Genomic DNA, 23,219 nt, shown 5'->3' with positions numbered 1-23,219 from the left:
CTCTCTTCCAAATTCTAAAGGTGGCAGGGGTAAAATACAGGGAGCGAAAGGCTATCTACAATTTGTACAGAAACCAGATGGCAGTTATAAGGGGTGAGGGGCACGAAAGGGAGGCAGTGGTTGGGAAGGGAGTGAGACAGGATTGTAGCCCCTCCCCAACGTTATTCAATCTGTATATTGAGCAAGCAGTAAAGGAAACAAAAGAGAAATTCGGAGTAGGTATTAAAATCCATGGAGAAGAAATACAAACTTTGAGGTTCACCGATGACATTGTAATTCTGTCAGAGACAGCAAAGGACTTGGAAGAGCAGTTGAACGGAATGGATAGTGTCTTGAAAGGAGGATATAAGGTGAACATCAACAAAAGCAAAACGAGGATAATGGAATGTAGTCAAATTAAATCGGGTGATACTGAGGGAATTAGATTAGGAAGTGAGACACTTAAAGTAGTAAAGGAGTTTTGCTATTTGGGGAGCAAAATAACTGATGATGGTCAAAGTAGAGAGGATATAAAATGTAGACTGGCAATGGCAAGGAAATCGTTTCTGAAGAAGAGAAATTTGTTAACATCGAGTATAGATTTAAGTGTAAGGAAGTCGTTTCTGAAAGTATTTGTATGGAGTGTAGCCATGTTTGGAAGGGAAACATGGACGATAAATAGTTTGGACAAGAAGAGAATAGAAGCTTTCGAAATGTGGTGCTACAGAAGAATGCTGAAGATTAGATGGGTAGATCACATAACTAATGAGGAGGTATTGGTTGGTTGGTTGGTTGTTTCGGGGAAGGAGACCAGACAGCGAGGTCATCGGTCTCATCGGATTAGGGAAGGACGGGGAAGGAAGTCGGCCGTGCCCTTTGAAAGGAACCATCCCGGCATTTGCCTGGAGCGATTTAGGGAAATCACGGAAAACCTAAATCAGGAAGGCCGGACGCGGGATTGAACCGTCGTCCTCCCGAATGCGAGTCCAGTGTCTAACCACTGCGCCAGAGGAGGTATTGAATAGAATTGGGGAGATGAGGATTTTGTGACACAACTTGACGAGAAGAAGGGACTGGTTAGTAGGACATGTTCTGAGGCATCAAGGGGTCACAAATTTAGCATTGGAGGGCAGCATGGAGGGTAAAAATCGTAGAGAGAGGCCAAGAGATGAATACATTAAGTAGATTCAGAAGGATGTAGGTTGCAGTAAGTACTGGGAGATGAAGAAACTTGCACAGGATAGGGTAGCGTGGAGAGCTGCATCAAACCAGTCTCAGGACTGAAGACCACAACAACAACAACTACAACAATTCCTTACAACTGTTCAAAAGTCACACAAAGCAGGTTCTTCAACTAGAATGACATTCACACGTATTGTTGTAGCAATGTTCAGTGTAGCAGAAATCTTCTCCCAGGATATTTCTCAACACATTGTAATAAATGTTTACAGCATTAACTATTTCATAATATTGTCTACAGCTTGATTTGGTCTATATCATGATATGTAGTGATATATGCTTAAATGGTAGTCAGCAGTGTTACAAACTTCACTGTATCAGTAGTTCTATTCAATGCAGTTGCAATTAAAATCTGTTTTGGAACAATTTATAGCTATATTAAATACAGATGATGTATGCTCACACTGTATGGAGTTGCATAAAGTGCAGATCTGTAGCACAGAGGAGAAATATTCTTTTCTGAGTCTAAAAGGAATGTTACTTTTGGTAATAGCAACCAGAGCAGAAGTGTTACATCATTCAAACAAAAATTCAGTTGCTCTGTTAAAGTTTAATACAGCGAACTATATGTGGAATTAATTTATCATCCATGTGGTCTGAGTCTGACTTATTTTCTTTCAGAATATTTGGTTTGGGTGACATTTCAGAGACATATCATAAAGGAAGAAAAAAATTCCAGATTGAGATAGAAGTACTCATGTCAATTTCCTGGATGCAAAAGTGGTTATTTTTTAACCCCAGAACTTCAGAACAAACTTTTCTACAAATCCCCAGTTGCATCAAAGAGTGAGATATCCAAAAAAAGTGGAAATCAATTTTTAATGTAGCTGAAGACATTAAATGTAGTTGTTACTACGTATGAGAGGATCATTTTTGCCAAGCAGATTTTTATAAACATCTCTACACACGGGCTAAAGCCTTGAGTTATTCTAAGGCATATGGAATTGGTGTTATACCAGGATTCCCCCTATTTATGTTACACAGGTTGTGGTGATTGTGCTGGTGCTGGTAGTAGCACTAGTAGAAGAGACACTGTTTTCACCACATCAAATGAAAAAATAAGTGTGCACATGATACAGGTTGCAATGCAAACTATAAAATATTGGAGGAACCAACCAGTCCCCTTTCTCAGTGACAGATGATGATGAGAACAGATTTTTGTGCACACCTATTTATGAAGGTGAAAGTAGTAAGGGTGTGAGGTTCAAAATGTGATTTAACAACAAGAAATTTTTTTTTTAAAAATTGCATTAAAATACACTTGCCAGAGTAGGTAAATAATAATTATTATTATAAAAGCTACAGAATGAGGGCAACCAGTTGAAAATTCTGAGAGAACTATACGATGACTGGAAATTTCGATTAATTGAAGAAGTGTTAAATGATGTGACAAAAACATTTATTAATAGCTAACTAAGGTATGCGAATAAACCATCTGCGGCAATGTCAAACAATGGAAAATCCAGGATAAAATGTAATAGTATTATGAGAAGGAAAGTTGCTACTCACCATATAGCAGAGATGCTGAGTCGTAGATAGACACAACAAAAAGACTCTCACAATTAAAGCTTTCGACCATTAAGACCTTCGTCAACAATGGACACAAATACACATGCACAGCCTGTGCGCGCGAGCACGCACGCACACACACCCACCCACACACACACACACACACACACACACACACACACACACACACACACGATTGCAGTCTCAGGCAACTGAAACCTTAATGGCCGAAAGTTTGAATTGTGACAGTCTTTTTGTTGTGCCTATCTGCAACTCAGCATCTCCGCTATATGGTGAGTAGCAACTTTCCTTATCATATCTGCAGCAATGTGATATTCTAGACAAGATAAGGTATTTGCTTTATCTATTTACAAGTGTAATTCCCAATTGTATAGATACTTGGTTACATACTTCTCTCTTCCAAAGCCCGACCCCTTCAGTCAGTGCTTTCCCACATACCATTTGTTACAGGATTTAATCGATCTTTGACAAATATATTAACAATGGAAGTAATTAATATGGATGAAAATGCCAAGAACTGTGTTCTACTTTTTGATGAAATGTCTCTGGATGATGGAATGTATTATGAGGTACACAAACAGTTAATATATGGCAATCAGGATTTGGGTAATTTATTATGGTCACCTGAAGCTGCTAATAATGCATTAGTATAAGCTGAAAGGCATTTCTTGCATATTACTTTATTGCAACCACTTTTCACTGTAACCATTGGACAGCACTCATCGTACACATAATAAGTGAACTTCGCATATTTGATTCAAAGTCATTTGTAATGCAACAAACCAGACGGCTCTTACAGAATGGTGTGAAGCAAACGAAATATACTGGACTTTCGGATATTCCACTTTGGATCAGAAGAAGAGATTTGAAACTCTATCCAAACTAAAAGCAAAACACTTTAACTTTTCTGATTCCTATGTCAAAATGAAGGTCAAAGTTGCTGCTGAACAAGTGAGCCATACAGTTGCAGCATCAATCGAAACATATATTTCTACACAGATATTACCATCTGAGGCTACACACAGCTGAGTTTGTAGTAAAAACAGACAATCTCTTTGATTCATTCAACAATAATGAGCAATATGCAAGTGATGGGAAAATACTGTCAGAAAATTCACCACATATAGAAGTATGGTACAGCCTACTGAAGGAAATAGGCAGCTGACAAATGACAGATTTGAAAACAAGTAGAAACATGACTAATTTGTTTAGTTATATAAAAGGTTGGCAGTTTACATTAAAGTATTTTATTTTCTTGTGGAAGAACTTAAAAGAAGTAGGGTTTAAGTACTTAAATTTGAACCCCTTCAATCAAGATGCTCTAGAGAATTTCTTTTGTTGTATAAAGCAACATGGTATTACTAATACCAACTTGTGAAAATGTGATGATTACAAGCCACTGAACAATTTGTGTTACATTCTGGGAAATGATGGTATTAATGAACTTTTGAATAAAAGTGATCTGAATGTCTGCAATGACACTGCTATGATTCAGCTACTTCCTAGTTCTTGCTCAGATGATGTGCGTGACTCCATAGATCATCGGGCCTTAGCTTATGTAGCATGCTATTTACTGAATAACAGATGTACTATATGACTGTGAAACATGTAGAACCAGTCTCTACTCAACTACTGTAATTGAAAATCGTTTATTTACATCATTTAAAGATAATAATGAAGTGACTTCTCATTTGAAATATGCATGTGAAAATGCTATGATTTTCCTGAGGATACTTCACGATCAGCTATCTAAACACTATTTAAACAGTCATTGTCATACAACAAGAATACATGGTACCAAAAGAAAATGTTCTCTTTGCTTCATATAATATTTTGTAATAAACATGACATAGAAGTGATAGTTCTAAAGATGAGTATACCATTCATAACATGTATAAATTTGAACAAAAAAAAAAAAAAAAAAAAAAAAAAAAAAAAAAAAAAAAAAAAAGTAAAAGAAGAAAAAAAAAAGTTGTGTGTAAAACAATTAAAAAAGAGGAAGTAGTTTAAATTATTGTAGTGAACTTTGTATTTCATCATTTAACATATTCAAACTTACAATAGTAACCTCTCTATACGTATACGAATGTGTGCTGTTGATCAGAGCTAAACTTAGTAACACATGCAAATGCAACTCTCACACACACGACTTCAGTCTCAGGCAACTGAAACCACACTGCGAACAGCAGTACCAGAGCTCTCAAACAAATAGTTTTTGTGTAGATCAGATTCTTGAAGCATGTGCTTGTGAGTTACAACTGCAATATACTTCTATAGTAATTGTAACAATCTACAGATCCCCTCAAGCTAACTTTCAGCTATTCATGAAAAATCTAGAGGCATTATTGAGCTACCTGTCAGACAAAAGGAAGCAGTTAGTGGTTTGTGGTGACTTTAACGTAGATTTTTTAAAAGATACGGATAGGAAAAATGAGCAAGAATCTTTCTTTGGTTGTTTCAATTTAGTATGTGTTGTAAGTTTTCCAACACATGTGCAGCAGGATAGTACGTCACTTATCGATAACGTTTTCATAGACTGTGCTCAGGCAGAAACTATAAATGTGTAACAAGTTGTTAATGGGCTATCTGATCACGATGCACAGTTAATGGAAATAACACGTATAGCACCTTACAGGCTTGAGGCAGGCTCATACAAAGCAGGGAGGCTTATTGATGCGAACAGGATACAGAGTTTTAAGAGCAGCCTAGAAAAGGTAGAATGGGATGAAGTATACACATAAAATGATGCTGATGCCAAATTCAGTTTATTCCACCGTAACTTTGTCTCAATATTTGAGAGTTGCTTTCCTGAAACATTATCCAAAAAAGCCATTACAAAGTCAAGTAAGCCATGGATTACTAAGGGAATTAAGCTACAGTGTAAGAGGAAAAGGGAAATATATGTGCAGGCCAGAATAAGTCAGGATCTGACGTTACTTACTTACTACAAAAGATAACGTAATATTTTGAGGAAAGTCATTAAGAAGTCGAGAAGCTTGTGTGTTCTGACAGAAATTAATAATGCGGATGATAAGATCACAACTATGTGGAATATTGCAAAAAGCGAGATGGGGCAGCCTGACAGTGCACAGCATACCATAGCAACAAAGTGAAATGATGATGTTGTGAGTGATAATTCACAACAAGTATTTTTAACAATCACTTCCTGAATATAGCATCAAAAATAGGATTAAAGGGTTCAATTGAAGAAGCAAAAAAATATGTTAAAAATAACAGCACAAACATCCCCCATTGAAATTATGGGAATTTTAAATATATTGAAAAACAAGAGCTCATGGTGTTGATGGAGTCTCTAACAGAATTTTGAGGTGTTGTTATAATTTAATAAGTGGAGTCCTTAGTGATATACGTAATGCTTTGCTGGCACATGGAATTTTTCTAGAAAGATTGAAACACGCAATTGTCAAACCTCTTCATAAGAAAGAGGACAAAAGTGACTTCAATAATTTTAGATCAGTCTGATTGCTGACTTCTTTTTCTAAAATATTTGAAAAAGTTGTGTATTCAAGAGTAGTCTCACATTTAAGTGAAAATAATTCACTCAGCATGTCAGAGTTTGGATTCCGGAAGGGTTACTCAACTGAGAATGCTATCTACACATTTACCCATCAAATAGTACAAGCCCTAAATAACAAATTATCACCAGTTGGTATTTTTTGTGATCTTTCCACAGCATTTGACTGTGTGGATCATGTTACACTCTTAGAAAAACTCAGGTTTTATGGAACTGATGGCTATAGACACAGCTGGTTTGAATCATACTTAAAAAACAGAAAGTAAAAAGTTGTTGAATAACACAAATAATGTTGGGACGGTGGTAAATTCCAATGAATGGGGAGTTATCACAAAGGGAGTCCCAAAGGGTTCAATTTTGGGTCCTCTGCTGTTCCTTATTCATGTGAGTGACCTCTCACTAAATGTTCAGCAAGCAGAGCTAGTGCTTTTTGCAGATGACACGAGTGTTATAATAAATACCATTCCAGAAAAAGCAGCAGAAGATATTGTTAAGGATGTCTTTCAAAGAATTATTACGTGGTTCTCAGAAAATGGACTCTCCCTTAATTTTGAAAAAACTCACTATATCCAGTTCTGTACACCGAATAGAGTTGTACCAATAATTGATGTAGCAGATGAACAGGGCACAGTTAACAGGGTAGATTTCTCCAAACTTTTGGGTGTTCACATTGATGACAACTTGAACTGGAAGAAGCACATTACTGAGCTTCTCAAACAATTAAATTTATCTTCTTTCACTCTTCGTATAAACGCTAGTCCTGTTAATAAACAGATCAGCCTCCTAACGTACTTTGCATATTTCCACTCAATAATGTCTTATGGAATTGTTTTCTGAGGTAACTCACCACTTAGACATAAAGTATTGATTGCACAAAACAGAGCAGTGGGAATAATTAGTGGTGTTCACCCAAGAATGTCATGTAGGCACCTATTCAAGAAGTTAGGTATTTTTAACTGCACCATCAGAGTACATATTTTCTCTAATGAAATTTGTTATAAATAATCCATCTCAATTTGCGGAGAACAGTGATGATCATATGTACAACACTAGAGGGAAAAATGACGTTTACTATCCGTTATTGTTGCTTTAAGTTGCTCAAAAAGGAGTACATTATTCCGTGACAAAAATCTTTGATCATTTGCCCAGCAACATAAAGTGTCTGGCAGGAAACAGATCAAGTTTTAAATCTAGTTTAAAATAATTTCTTTTGGACAGTTCCTTCTATTCCATAGATGAGTTTCTGTTTCAAAACTCGGGGAAAAAAATGTACCTCTAAATGTGTAGAACCAAAAATTTCAGTAATATTAATATTAGCAGTATTCATGTGTGTGTATATATATCTTGTAATATGCCTTGTTCCACATCATATCGATAAAATAATCGTGAAAATGATCTATGGAACATGACATAACTGAACTAAACTATACTGACGGGAGTGGCGACTGGTTGGGAGGTAAGGAGGAGGCTGGGGAGGGGAGGGGGAGGGATAATATGGTGGAGACAGCAGACAGTGAAGTGCTGCAGTTTACAAGGAGGGCAGGTGGGAGATTGGCGGGGGAGGGGGAGTGTGGTGTAGCAAAAAAGGAGAGAAATAAAATAAAAAGACTGGATGTGGTGGTGAAATGATGGCTGTGTAGGGTTGGAATGGGAACAGGAAGGGGCTGGATGGACGAGGACTGTGACCAATGAAGGTTGAGGCCAGGATGGTTTACAGGAATGCAGGATGTATTGCAGGGAAAGTTCCCACCTGCATAATTCAGAAAAGCTGGTGATGATGGGAGGGATCCATATGGCACAGGCTGTGCAGCAGTCACTGAAATGAAGGATATCATGTTTGGTAGGGTGTTCAGCAACAGAGTGGTCCACTTGTTTCTTGGCTGCAGTTTGTTGGTGGCTATTCATGCGGACAGACAGCATGTTGGTTGTCATGCCTAAATAGAATGCAGCACAGGGGTTGTAGCTTTGCTTGTAAATCACATGACTGGTTTCGCAGGTAGCCCTGCCTTTGATGGGATAGGTGATGTTAGTGGCTGGACTGAAGTAGGTGGTGGAGGAAGGATGTATGGGACAGGCCTTGCATCTACGTCTATTACAAGGGTATGAGCCACGAGGTAAGGGATTGGAAGCAGGGGTTGTGTAACAGTGGACAAGTGTATTGTGTAGGTTTGGTGCATCGCGGAATACAACTGTAGGAGGGGTGGGAAGGATAGTGTGCAGGACAGTTCTCATTTCAGGGCACGACGAAAGGTAATCGAAACCCTGACAGAAAATGCAATTCAGTTGCTCCAGTTATGAGGGGAATGCTCCTCTGTGGCCAGACAGTGGGACTTCGGGAGGTGGCGGGAGACTGGAAAGATAAGGCACAAGAGATTTGTTTTTGTACAAGGTTGGGAGGATAATTACCGACAGTGAATGCTTCAGTGAGACCCTCGGTATATTCCGAGACAGACTGCTCGTCACTGCAGATGCAATGACTATGGGTGGCTAGGCTGTACGGAAGGGCTTTTTTGGTATGGAATGGGTGGCGGCTATTGAAGTGGAGGTAATGCTGGTGGTTAGTAGGTTTGATATAGACGGAGGTCTTTGAGGTGGAGGTCAACCTCTAGGAAGTTGGCTTGTTGGGCTGAGTAGGACCAGGTGAAGCAAATGGCGGAGATGTTGTTGAGGTTCTGGAGGAATGCTGGATAGGGTGTCCTCACCTTCGATCCAGATAGCAAAGATGTCATCAGTGAATCTGAACCAGGTAAGGGGTTTAGGATTCTGGGTTTTTATAAAGTATTCCTCTAAATGGCCCATGAATAGGTTGGCATAGGATGGTGCCATGCGTGTGCCCACACCCGTACCCTGGATTTGTTTGTAGGTAATAGCTTCAAAGGAGAAGTAATTGTGGGTGAGGATATAGTTGGTCATGGCGACTAGGAAGGAGGATCAGTTGACCAACAGCTGTGTAACTGCGAAAGTGCGTCATTGTAAGGATTACTGCCACACTCACAAACAAGTGATTGCCTTTAAACAATCATGATTCATAACAAATACAGCAAATTTTTCATCAATACTAGCAGAGTCTAGACAAAAAAGTTACCTTTATATATCTATCCTCTATCATTTATGTAAGTGCCACTTAGACCAGTGAATTTTGTCTTCGAATTTTCACATGTGTATTGATTTGCTTTATTTTCATTAATTATATAATTTGAGCTGCTTCTCTAAGGTTCACTTTCAACAGAACTGTTCATTATATGATCTCAGTTACAATTAAAGCATTTTCATATAGTTACTCTTAAAATGTCAGGAAAAAACAACTGGAATTTTTCTTTCAGACTATAATAAAAGACGTAATAAATGCGCAGAAGATGGCAACTGTAGCCACAGTTGCTTTAGGCTGCAGTCGTGTGTGTGTGTGTGTGTGTGTGTGTGTGTGTGTATTTTTCATGAAGGCCTTATGGGCCGAAAGCTGTTTTTGGAACAGTATTTTTGCTGTTCCTATCTGTGACCCAGTATCTCCATTATATGGTGACTAGCCACTTCCCTTTTCATAATGGTCTTACAACATTAACTACATCATATTTGGAGACTTGACTGTTCAAGGTAGTGCCATTTACTATCATAAAAATAAAAAAAATTTAATAACCATCCAAAGAAGAAACAATACTTAAATACTGCTACAGAACATCAAGTTTAAAAATAAATATTGAGAAACATACCTGGCACTCTCTTGATTTTCAGAGCCAAAGGAAATTGCCATTAATTCATCTTCATCACAAATTCTACATAAAGGAGGACACGGTTCACCACAGAAGCCAACACAATCATGGCCACACCGAAGCTTTTTTTCACAAGGTTCATAACATGGATCACGATCACAGAGCTCATAGCAACGTTTTGTACATTGTAAATGTTTACAATGCCATGCACAGGGCTTCTGAAATATAATAGAGATAATTTTAAAACAATCAAGAGTAATTTACTTCCTTGACAACAGTATATTATTAAATAATGGTACACTGCAGCACACTGTGATACAAATCTAGTACACATGAACATAATTTGTAGCGACACTACACCAATCAATGTTTATGAGGGCCACCATTGCCAACTAATCATATATGTTGTTGTTGTTGTTGTTGTGGTCTTCAGTCCTGTGACTGGTTTGACGCAGCTCTCCATGCTACTCTATCCTGTGCAATCTGCTTCATCTCCCAGTACTTACTGCAACCTACATCCTTCTGAATCTGCTTAGTCTATTCATCTCTTGGCCTTCCTCTACGATTTTTACCCTCCATGCTGCACTCCAATGCTAAATTGATGATCCCTTGATGCCTCAGAACATGTCCTACCAACCGATCCCTTCTTCTTGTCAAGTTGTGCCACAAACTCCTCTTCTCCCCAATTCTATTCAATACCTCCTCATTAGTTATGTGATCTACCCATCTAATCTTCAGCATTCTTCTGTAGCACCACATTTTGAAAGCTTCTATTCTCTTCTTGCCCAAACTATTTATCGTTCATGTTTCACTTCCATACATGGCTACACTCCATACAAATACTTTCAGAAGCGACTTCCTGACACTTAAATCTATACTCGATGTTAACAAATTGGGGGGGAAAATCATATATAGGGGTTCCAAAAAAATAATGCAGCAGATTTATAATGAAAAAAATATGTTATGTCTCTTTGTGGATTAGTTGATTCATTCTAGTTAGGAGTATTAATTGATTATTTGGTTATTCTCTTTACATAACAAAGATATGGAAACAAGGATACCCATACATATCTTATTGCTAATAAATGTAACGTTTGGTCTAATTTTGTTGTGTTCTTTAAAACATGATTATCAATAGTGTGGTAAAAATGGCAGAACAAGCAAAAACAGAGATAAACAATAACAATGTTCATAATTCTAGTCATTTATTCATGAAACAACATTTTATTTAATCATCAATTTATTGGCTTCCTTCTCATTGGTAATAGGGAGCAGTGGTAAAAACTTTGTGGGGGAATAATAACAATAATAATAATAATAATAATAATCCAGCCACAGCAATTGAATCTTTGGGAAATATCACTGTTTAGTTCTCAGCATCATTCTCTCTCAAAACAAATGGATTCCCCTTTGGTATATTGAACAGTCACTGAAATAAAAATGCGAACACACACACACACACACACACACACACAAACACACACACACACACACGGTCGCAGACAATGTTCCTCCTACCAATAGACATTTCCACTGTCATTCATCTGCAGCCACGCAAACTGATAAATTTATAGGACTAAGTGTTTATGACGATATCTAAGACATAATTTCTAATTACAATTATTACGAGGGCAGTTTGAGGAGTTCGTAAAATCACCCCCAATGTCAGTGCTAGCACAACAAGGTTCCAGCATAGCAATAGGTCATTCTTTATGTGTAAACACGTAATGTGTCAGTGTTCTGGGGAAAGATCTGTGGTGCAGATGTTCCTCTGTTATTCCCATACAGTGATTTGTGAAGATGGGAAAAAAACATCTGATATTTCAGAAGTGATTAAGTACTTCATAATGAAAAGTGTAGAAACAAAGGAAATTCATGGTGATTATCAGAACATGCAGGGGGACCCTGCTCCTTCATATTCAACTGTTGCCAAGTGACCAGATGAGCTTTAATTTGCTCGGGACAGCTTGCATAATGATCCATGTAGTAGAACACCAAGATGTGCACTTATCCAAACACTATTGAAGAAGTGGATAAAGTGATCATAGAGGTTCACCGGCTGAAAGTGAGAGAAATTGTTGAAGTTATAGGGACATCATCTGAAAGAGCACATCACAGTGGAACTGGGTATGGCAAAATTATCTGCTAGATAGGTATCAAGAGCATGTCAAAGTGGAACAGTGGAACTGGGTATGACAAAACTATCTGCTAGATAGGTACCACGACAGGGTCAGAAAGGTATCAGAATGGAAATGGCCAAACATTTCATTTTCAGAGCAATCAAAGACTTTTTGCACCTGTATGTGACCACAGATGAATCTTGGGTCCACTACTATACCCCAGAGACAAGAGACAAAACAACTGTCAAAGCAATGGAAACATGCTGATTCATCACCACCAAAGGCAGCAAAGGCAGTACAGTTGGCCAGAAAGGTCGTGGCATCGGATTTCTGGGATGTCAAAGGGATCCTGCTGGCAAGATTATCTTCTGCTCATGAAACAATTCTGGTACAGTACTATGCTGAACACCTGGACCAACTAAAGCAAAAGATACATGAAAAAAGGCCAGGTCTGGCAAGGAAGAAAGTCATCTTCAACAAAGACAATATGCACCCACACGCATGTGTCCTTGACAAGGCAAAAATACAGGAACCAAGATATAAATTGTTGCCACAACTGCCTTATTCACCTGATTTGCTTCATAACACTTCCATCTCTTGCTCAAACTCAAAATTTTCCTCAGTGGATGGAGATTCTCTTGAAACAGAGAGCAGACAGCTGAAGTTGATGGGTGTTTTGCAGGCCTGGATAGTTTTTGAAGTGGTATCAAGGTATTGGAACATTGCTTGACCAAATGGACTAGTGTACAGGGAGACTATATTAGGGGAAAAACTTTACAGTTCATTGGTAGATTTGTGGAGCTATGTGGCACCAGGTGTTTATTCACAAGTTATGTAATTCCCGTAAGTAACTAGCCACTGATTTGTGTACACGGCGATGGTGCTCGATAGCAGCCCAAATGGGAACCATCGGATTCACATCAGGCGAATATGGTGGCCATCACATTACCATGGTTCCACAGTCATGCTCCTCGAACGACTGTAGCACGATTCTGGCTTTGAGACGTACACAATCACACTGCCAAAAGATGACATCATTGTCGGGGAAGACATCAAGCATGAATGGCTACAGATGGTCTGCAGGTGACCTGATATCTTTGATTACTACAACAGATCCCACACAAGTGCAGGAGAATATTTATTACAGCATAATACTGCTCCTACCAGGCTATGTCCTTGGGGCGATGCACATTTCAAGCAGCTGTTCGCCTGGATGATGACATTTGTGGAGACGACCATTGACCTGGTGTAGAAAAAACATGATCCATCCAACGAGATGACACATTTCCAGTGATTTGTAATCCTATCTCGATGATCCTGAGACCACTAAAATCATAACTGATGATGTCATTGGGGCCAAGATGTGAACATGCAGGAGTCACTTGCTGCAGAACTCCTTGTTCGACAATGTGCGTTGATTGGTGTGCTCCGAAACACGTGCATCCACCGGCATTTTCTTCTTTCACCAGAGGTACCATAAATCGTTACCTATCCTATGTTACAGAGGAAACAAGCCTCCAAACACCACATTCTGTGAAGAGTTGTGGACGTCCAACCACTCAGCACCTATTGGCAGTTTCCTGTCTCCTACCACTTTCCATAGTTGCTCATGACAGTAGCACATAAACATTTGACCAGTTTCGGTGTTTCTGAGATACTCGTTCACAAGCTCTGCATAATAAAATCTGCCCTTTGGCAAAATCGCTCAACTCAGTGGATTTTTCCATTTGCAGTGCGTATCTTTGCTAGGGTAATACCCTACCTGTCTCTGCTTGACGTACATACTTTCCTTACTGCGTCTCATGCCCAGAACACCACCAGGAGGCAACCTAGCAGTGGGCAGTTGTCATAATGTTTCGGTTTATTAGTGTATATACAGTATGTTATCAATTTCTTAGTTATATAAGTGCACCTTCAGACATTGATATTGCTGTGCTAGTATTAGTCTTAGTAATACGAAAGGGGAATTTTGTTAAAAATTCAGTAAAGGCGCGTTGGGCAATGAAGTCTGAGCTGTTGGCAGTGTGTGGTAATAGTCGGCAGCCAGTAGGCCAGGCAAGGTAAACATGGAGCGGAGCTGAAGCATCGTATTGCATGTCTGATTTGTTTGGAGTGGAGCAACAGCAAGGCAGGGAACTGCAGCATTGTTTTAAGTTATTGAGATGTATGAGGTGAGGCAGTACGCCAGAGCCAGGAGTGGCAATGGATAAGTGGAAACATCGCGTGAAGATAGATCTTTGAAAACAAACAGTGGAACTCAGTGGAACAATGTTTTGCATGGGGGAAAGGGTTGCAAATGGATGAATGTTGCAAGGCACACTTAACACGAAGATGACACCAGCTAAACTGCAAACACATTCAATAAAGGTCAATCAGCAGGCTAACATACTGGCAGGTATAGGCAAGGTAGTCTGGGATTCAATAAATACGGACTTACCAAAGGAGACGTTGTACATGGTGAAGCCACTCTCAAGTAATGAGGAGTTGGATAATGCCCACCGTTTTGTGCGGAGGAGTTTAGCTCACACAAGTTATGTGGAAGAAGATTATAGGTTTCCTGTAAGTATAGATAACTTCGGCAGAGTGGATTTTAGCTTGTTGAAAGGGTTGTTATTGGCCACATTGGTTTTTTTTGATGAAGATGACCTTGATAGGGAGGATTTAGAGGCGGGCTATAAGCAAAACGTTGATGTAGTGCAATTGAGGGGAAAATTACATTTACAGGGAGACGACAGGGTCACGTTGGAGCAATTGTTATTGACATTTAGCGATTTATTCGAAACGGAGGGTAGGTACCGGCAATACCGATTACGAAGCATCACGTACCAATGGAGGATAATACACCAATATTTAGGAAACCATATAGGATAACACGTCATATGCAACCGCTAATAGAGGAGTTTATAGAACAACTACTACAGGATGGAATCATAGTGCATAGCGCGATAGCCCATATTCAAGCAACGTCGTTCTTTTACCTAAGAAGTCGGTAGATGGTACAAGGGAATATAGGCTCTGTTGTGATTATAGGTCTCTGAATGCAAAAACCATTCCGGACGCATATCCGATTCCAAATATCACGGACACATTGGATAGCGTGGGACAATGTAAGTATTTTACAACAATGGATTTAAGGAGTGGAGTAACGTATTTTCATCGTTACCTTTATAGTAGGAAGTTTAAGGTCGTGACAGAACATTCAGCATTGAGATTGTTACTGGGACTCAAGGAGCCTTCTAGTCGGTTAACATGGTGGGCTCTAAAATTAAGTGAGTTTGACTTTGATGTAATTCATAAGCCAGGGAAGAAACACAGGAATGCAGATGCATTAAGTCGCAAGTTAGATGCATTAGAAGTAATGGGTAAGAGTGTCGCGGAATGGCAAAGAGCACAAGCAGAGGATGAGGAGTGCCAGGGTTTCAGAGCTCAACCACATTTCATTGTGGAGGGAAATTTGTTGTGTAGAGTTACCAGGTGTGGAACACAGGTAGTGGTACGAAAGAGTTTGAGAGAGGAAGTCTTAAATCAGGTCCTTGATCATGTGCTTTCAGGGCACGGGGGTCACTGAGCAACAGAAAGACAAGTAGAACGATTTTGTGGCGCACTCAGAGAAGGCATGTGGAACAATATGTAGCAAATTGTGTACTGTGTGTGCAGCGAGTAGATGTGAAATGCGGAAGAATTCCATTGCAACTGTTACCAGATGCTTCGAAACCTTTCAAGTTTATGGGGCTAGATATCTGTGGGCCATACAACAAAACACCAGCAGGGAATCATTACGTTTTAACTATATTTGATCACTTTTCGTGGTTTCCAGCCGTGGTCGCAATACCAGACCAACAGGCAAGTACAGTAGCACAAACTTTAGTCAATAACTGGTTATTGAAGTTCGGGGTACCTGATACCATGCTTATGGATCAAGGAATGAAATTCATGTCCGAATTAATGACACAGTTGTGTCGGTTATTGAGAATTAAAAAATTATGGATCAGTCCATTTCATCCGCAGGTGAATGGGAGAATGGAGTGAGTACATAGGACAATTTCAAAAATGCCAAGTTGTTACGTGAATGGAAACCATGATAACTGGGATGTTGATCTTCCATATGTGGTATCGAGTTATAACACCAAAATACATTCGGGCGTCGGAATGTCACCGTTCGAGGTGGTCTATGGAAGAAAGATGCCATCACCGTTTGATGTTCTATGTCTGAAATCGGGATCTAAAGGGGACACAGTGAGGAAATTTGCATGGGCAATACGGGAAGTCTGGAAGAGGTTACAAAAGGCCAATCCAAAAGTGTTGGAAAGGCAGGAAGAACAGAATAAGTGGTTGGAACCTTTACCACAGTACAGGGTAGGTCAATGGGTATGGATCACGAATCTATATACACCTAAGACGAAAAACTTTTTGACTAAGTACCATGGACCATACCAGGTCACGGAGATGACTTTGCTTGTAAATGTGAAAGTGCAGCTGCCAATAAAAACATCTGTTATCCACATAAGTAGAGTAAAGCCTTTTGAAGGAACGGTGGACAGATTACTTCAATTACAAGGAAGTGAGCCAACTGGAGAGGCTAGGCATAGCAAACGGAGGGACAACAGCGGACGCACAACATTCGGTATGCGTTACAGTTACGGAGGGAGTGAATTATTATAAGTGTAGTATTGTATGGCATGTTTACATTTTGTGTTTTTGACTAGGGGGATAATTTTTTTTTTTTTTTTTGGTGTGTGTGTGTGTGTGTGTGTGTGTGTGTGTGTGTGTGTTTTGGTGAGTCAGATAATAGTTGTGTTTTTCTTGTTTGTTGTTTTAGTTTTGTCACTGTATACCTCTTGATTTATGCTAGAAGCGAGGAAACTAGTATTACTGGTCAATGATGAGAATACAAAGTATATGGTAGTCTCTCATGGACAAAATGATATGGACGACATCAGCATTAATAACAAGAGTACGAAAACCTTGTTACAAAGCAGAATAGAGGAAAACAGGTTTAATGACATCTAGTGCATCTCCAAGTACTCTACAAAAGACCTATCACTAATTAACCGCCACACAAACTCATATGTGGGTGGCCAGAGTAACCACTCTTGGTACTGAGAAATGACTAAGATCAGTCAAAGAAAACAAGGTTCCACACCCTGCAGAACTGATCACTCTGCAGAATTAGACATGACACAAATCTGTGGCTTAATTTCATAAAATGCACTTCATTTCTGTAACTAGAGCACTTCCACATCACAGGAATCACTAGGAAACATGAAAATGCAGTTGACATAAACTGGAGGATACAATTTGTTGACAGAGGCTAAGTGTAAGAATCTCAGAAAGTAGTCAACAACATAATAGTCTAAAATATATCACTCGAAACCACAGAACATCCACGTGCCGCATTGAGAGTGTTCTTAGTGGCTAGCCCAGGATCTTAATTGACACGTAGTAAGCCATCAGCTGATTGCACGATGGTAGTTGCACAACCACGTGTCGCCAAAGACACTTTCTCATTTCATGGTTATTGAGGATCTCTGGTGCAGGCAATACATCTGGGAATTGGAAATAGTATTTTGCCGTATGGCTGCTAAAAATTTTATTATTTACTTTTTTCTCTTACAAATTTTAGCCGTAATTATTGCATTATCTAATTCACCAAAAGGAATTCTTGAATATTCAGCTGTATTATATTATTAATAAAATGTTTGACAAGTTGCTTTGTTCCAGCCATCCTTTACATTAATGAGGCCTTTGATGTTTTGATGGCATATGCTAAATGAGTGTTCTTTAAGGCCCCAGCTTTATTCAAACTGCAGTATATTCATATTTCATATTTATTCATTAACCAATGATCATGTACTTGATATGGTTTTTGATATGTATGTCCTGCCAGCAGCTGTTTCTTCTATAACTGTATTTATTCTGCCCAGTTATGTGGAAGGAGCTTATGGGTTTTCAATGGCGTGATTACTAGCAGCCCGTGATGTGCCTAATGTCACTATCAACAGTATAATTACGGTTGTGGGCCAAACTACTGACTGCACCCCTACTGCTACTATATGACTTTCTTTATGAATATCTTTCCACAAAAGTCTGACATTAAAACATGTAAGTGACTTGGTCCAATTCTGCATTTAACTTAAAAATTCTAATTTCCTATTGATCATCTCTCAAATAGCTCAATACCAGCTGAAACTCCCACCAATAACTCCTTTTTGGTCTTTTTACAGCTTTTCTTTTGAGCTTTAGTTAGCACTTTGTTACCTGTATCATCAGACTAATTCTGAACTTTATAGAATGTCTGTATACTTTATCCACAGTCCCTAAAGCACCCTTTATAATGAGGCAATGCTGAACAAATTCAGATACATGCTGCCCACATCCGAAAAGACCATATACAATTGCACTGGACATTCTCAGGGAGATTAAATTGCCATCTTTTGAAGAGAGGTGACGTTCTACATATCAAATCCTGTTGGACTAATTTTAAAAATTCGTATTTGAGGAAGACTCTGCAACAGTTTTACTGTCTCAGAATACCTTTCACAGGGGCTCATGGAAGTAAGTTCCGAGACATTCAGGTGTGTATCAAGGCATCTATTTTGCCTCCTTGCCCATATGTAAATACAGAAGAACAGAAAGTCACTAATTTTGGCGCAATCAAATAATGGGAACTACTGGACAAAATAATAGCAAAGCGGAAAGCACAGACTGAGACTCAACACATAGAGGAGCAGACAGGGGAAAAAAAAAAAAAGATTACAATACTAGAAACATTTAAGCTTTCAGACAAATGTCCTTCCTCTGAAGTAGGATTCACACACACACACACACACACACAAACACACACACACGGCTACTGTCTCCAGGCACTAATGCCCAGCTCTTCTGCCATGCACTACAGTGGCTTCCAGAGCACATGCGCAGGTGTAGAAAGTCTCTCATACTGTACGTAGCTTGTAAGGAAAGTTCGGACAGAATGTAAATCATTTGCAAGAAAATGAGACCACTCACTGAATGGCAGAAGCACTGAGTTCATGAGGTGCACAATGACAATGTGGAATTGACTATTGGGAGTGGGTGACAGGACAGAGGATGGGTAGACTGTTGGGTAGAGGGTTTGGGAGCAGCGAGTTAGCAGATGTTGTGGCTAAGGGCAGTACAGGAGCAAAGTATGTACTGCAACAATAACTTGTATCTGAACTGTACAGAAAAGCAGTGGGGTGGGGGGTGGGAAGGACCCAGATGCCATGGGTTGTGAAGACAGCTGCTGAAATCTATCACACTGAGCTCAGTAGTGTCTTCTGCCACTGGGTGGTCAACTTTGCTCTTGGCTACAGTTGGCTGGTGGTCATGCTCACATAAAATGAGGTGCAGAAAATGCAGCAGAGCTTGTATATGGCATTGTTGCTTTCACAAGTGACTTGCTTCTGATGAGGTAGGGTAAGTCAATGATGAGACTAGAGCAGGGTGTGCTGGGTGAGTAAATAGAGCAGGTCTTGCACCTGAGTCCTCCACAGAGATGGACCAGGATGAGTGGACACTGGAATACCACTTTACTATGATTGGGAAGGATCATGGGTAGGGTGTTTCTCATGTCTGGGCATGACAATAGATAGTACCACAGCATAAGATGTGGTTCAGTTGCTCCAGTAAGGGATGATACTAAGTGATGAGAGGGGCGCTCCTTTGCAGCCGATTCTTGGGGCTGGTGGGAGGATTAGGGTGAGTGAGGATAAGGTGTGGAAATCTGTTTGCAGACTGGATTTGGGGGATAGTGCTGTCTGTGAAGGCCTTTGGTGGACATCCGGCACACTGAGCAAAGAAATTCCTGTCACTGCAGATACACTGTCCATGTGTGGCCATGGCTAAATGGGAGTGGTTTTTGGTGTGGATGGGGTGACAGCTGTCCAAATACAGGTACCACTGGTGATTAGTTGGGTTGATATGGACAGAGGTATGGATGAAGCCATAAAAAGTAAAACAAGGATAATGGTACGGAAAAAAAAAAAAAAAAAAAAAAAAAAAAAAAAAAAAAAAAAAAAAAAATCAGGTATGGTGAGGAGATACTACAAGTAGCAGATGAGTCTTGTTATTTGGACAGCAAAATAACTGGTGAGGGCCAAAGCAGAAAGGACATAAAATGCAGACTGGCAATAGCAAGAAAAGTGTTTTTGAAAATAAGGAATTTGTTAATGTTGAACATAAATGTAAGTGATAGAAAGCCTTTTCTGAAAGTATTTGCCTGGAGAACTTGGACCATAAGCAGTTTAGTCAAGGAGAGAACAAAAGCTTTTGTAATAGAAAAATACTGAAGATTAGATGGATGGATCTAACAATAAATGACGAGGTACTGAACTGAATTGGGGAAATAGGAAATTTACAGTACAACGATTCAAAGGAATCCATTGATAGGACACATTCTGACGCATCAAGAACATCGTAGTGTTACCTTTTTATTATCTTCTCCTCATTAGCTATTGAAACAACATCGCTTTGTAATGTAATTTTAATTTTCACCAAAAGCACATTCAACACATCGCGGAAAAATACACGTCTTTCGTATCAAGAGAAGAGAGAGAGACATCCATTAGTTCTCAAAAACAAAAAAACAACTCAAAAGTAAAAAAAAAGAACAAAATTATTTATAAAATCGGTCGCTGGTGCAGCGCTCTTCTGCGTGCGCGATCGTAAATTATAACTTTGCGGAAGTCAAAGTACCATTACAACATGTCAATTTGTTAATGGAAGAAATTGTGAAGGATAATAATTGTAGACAGAGACCACGGCTTGAATACAGTAAGCAGGTTCAAATAGAAGTTGGCTGCAGCAGTAAACTAGAGATGAAGATATTTGCACAGGATAGACTAGAAAAGAGAACTCCTTCAAACCAGTCTTCACACTGAAGACACAACAGCAACAATTAACTAACTTTCTGGCATTCTTCAAGATTACAAAAAGGATAGATTGCTGTTCACCATATAGAGGAGATGCTGAGTCACACAGAGGGACAATGAAAAGACTGCTATGCATTTGAGCTTTTGGCCTAAAGATCTTCTTCTGAAGTAGAAAACACACACACATTCACACAAGCAGGCCACTGTGGCCTGAACTTTCGGGCATTCTTTTTTTGTTCTGTCTGTGTGTTATCTACTTTTATTTGGTTAGCAATCTTACTTCTTTGTTTGGTGTTTTTCTGTATTTGAATCCACATGTAAAGAAACAGACATTTTCTAAGAATATTGCATTTGCAACATTGAAGTTTATAGTTCTCATTAACAACAAAACGTTTACCAGCAGTAGTCATTTTATCATCTAGATAAAATAAAGTTACTGAGTTATTATTTAATTTGTTTGCAGATAGGTGCTGCAGCCATGGTATGCACCAAAATGCCTACACAACTATTTGCCTTTAGAAGAATACCTACAGTATCGTTGACAAAAATAATTCCATACTCCAATGTGTATGTGTATTAACTATCATTCCTGTCTTTTATGTTGCTAATTAAAATGTTGAAATTCTAATTTTATTATTTTTTAAAAACATTCTTATGCACATCCTTAAATAGGCACTATGCACAAAGTCACATTCAATCTTAGTTGCACATTCACTGATTTGTGTTCATACACTACGTCGGTTAAAATGTATCATAATAAATTAAAGCACATTTTGTGTAACTTTTGAAGAAAAGTCAGACAATCTGTAATAAGGAATAATTTCGTATAAAAACACCTAAATGTATTTAAAGGCCAAAGCCATTGTAACAAAATAGTTAGACTGAACTCTGTGACACTTTCGAATTTTCTAAAATGAAATATGGTGTTATCCAAAATTTCCACTAGTATGATTTCCTTCTGCTGTTCTTGTCATAGAGAGAAGAGGCACACTACATGCTCTAAAGTATCTGAACACCTGGCTAAAATGACTTACAAGTTTGGGGCACCCTCCATCGGTAATGCTGGAATATAATATGGTGTTGGCCCATCCCTAGCCTTGATGACAGCTTCCACTCTCGCAGATATCCATTCAGCCAGGTGCTGGGAGGTTTCTTGGGGAATGGCAGCTCATTCTTCACGGATTACAGGAGAGGTATTGATGTCAGTCAGTGAGGCCAGGCACTAAGTAGGCATTCCAAAACATCCCAAAGGCGTTCTATAGGATTCAGGTCAAGACTCTGTGCAGGCCAGTCCATTACAGGGATGGTACTGTCATGTAACTACTCCACCACAGGCTGTGCATTATGAACAGGTGCTTGATCGTGTTGAAACATGCAATCGCCATCCCAGAATTGCTCTTCAGCAGTGGGAAGCAAGGAGGAGCTTAAAACATCAAGTAGGCCTGTGCTGTGATAGTACCATGCAAAACAATAAGGGGTGCAAGCCCTCTCCATGAAAAACATCACCACACAACAACACCTTCGAATTTTACAGTGGGCACTACACACACTGGCAGATGACGTACACCGGGCATTCGCCACACCCACACCCTGCCATCGTATAGCCACATTCTGTACCATGATTCGTCACTCCACACAACGTTTTTCCACTGTTCAATCATACAATGTTTATGCTCCTTACACAAAGTGAGGCGTTGTTTGGCATTTACCGGTGTGATGGGTGCTTACGAGCAACCGCTCGACCATGAAATCCAAGTTTTGTCACCTCCCGCCTAACTGTCAAAGTACTTGCAGTGGATCCTAATCCAGTTTGGAATTCCTATGCGATGGCCTGGATAGACATCTGCCTATTACACATTATGACCCTCTTCAACTGTCAGCGGCCTCTTTCAGTCAACAGATGAGGTTGGCCTGTATGCTTTTGTGCTGTTTGTGTCCCTTTAAGTTTCCACTTCATTAACACATCGAAAACAGTGAACCTAGAGATGTTTAGGAGTGTGGAAATCTCGCGTACAGACATATGACACAAGTGGCACCCAATCACCTGACCACATTCGAAGTCCACGAGTTCCATGGAGCACCCCATTCCGCTCTCTCAGGATGTCAAATGACTACTGAGGTTGCTGATATGGAGTACCTGGCAGTAGGTGGCAGCACAATGCACCTAATATGAAAAACATATGTTTTTGGGGGTGTCCAGATACTTTTTGATCACATA

General features: G+C 39.4%; 1 protein-coding gene across 2 annotated transcripts in view; it reads right to left on the bottom strand.

The window, feature by feature from the left end:
- The window catches only part of LOC126457064 (NFX1-type zinc finger-containing protein 1-like), a 443,455-nt gene that overhangs the window by 54,539 nt on the left and 365,697 nt on the right, over window positions 1–23,219 (bottom strand). For both annotated transcript variants that reach the window (XM_050093063.1, XM_050093062.1), the window contains exon 14: window positions 9,991–10,208. In XM_050093063.1, the coding sequence (XP_049949020.1) occupies window positions 9,991–10,208 (218 nt within the window). The remainder of the gene's footprint in view (window positions 1–9,990; window positions 10,209–23,219) is intronic.

This window comes from Schistocerca serialis, chromosome 2, assembly GCF_023864345.2.
Source record: "Schistocerca serialis cubense isolate TAMUIC-IGC-003099 chromosome 2, iqSchSeri2.2, whole genome shotgun sequence".
Classification (NCBI taxonomy): Eukaryota; Metazoa; Arthropoda; class Insecta; order Orthoptera; family Acrididae; genus Schistocerca; species Schistocerca serialis.
The sequence above is the reverse complement of the archived record's forward strand: the minus strand, read 5'-3'. Positions and strand labels throughout refer to the sequence as shown.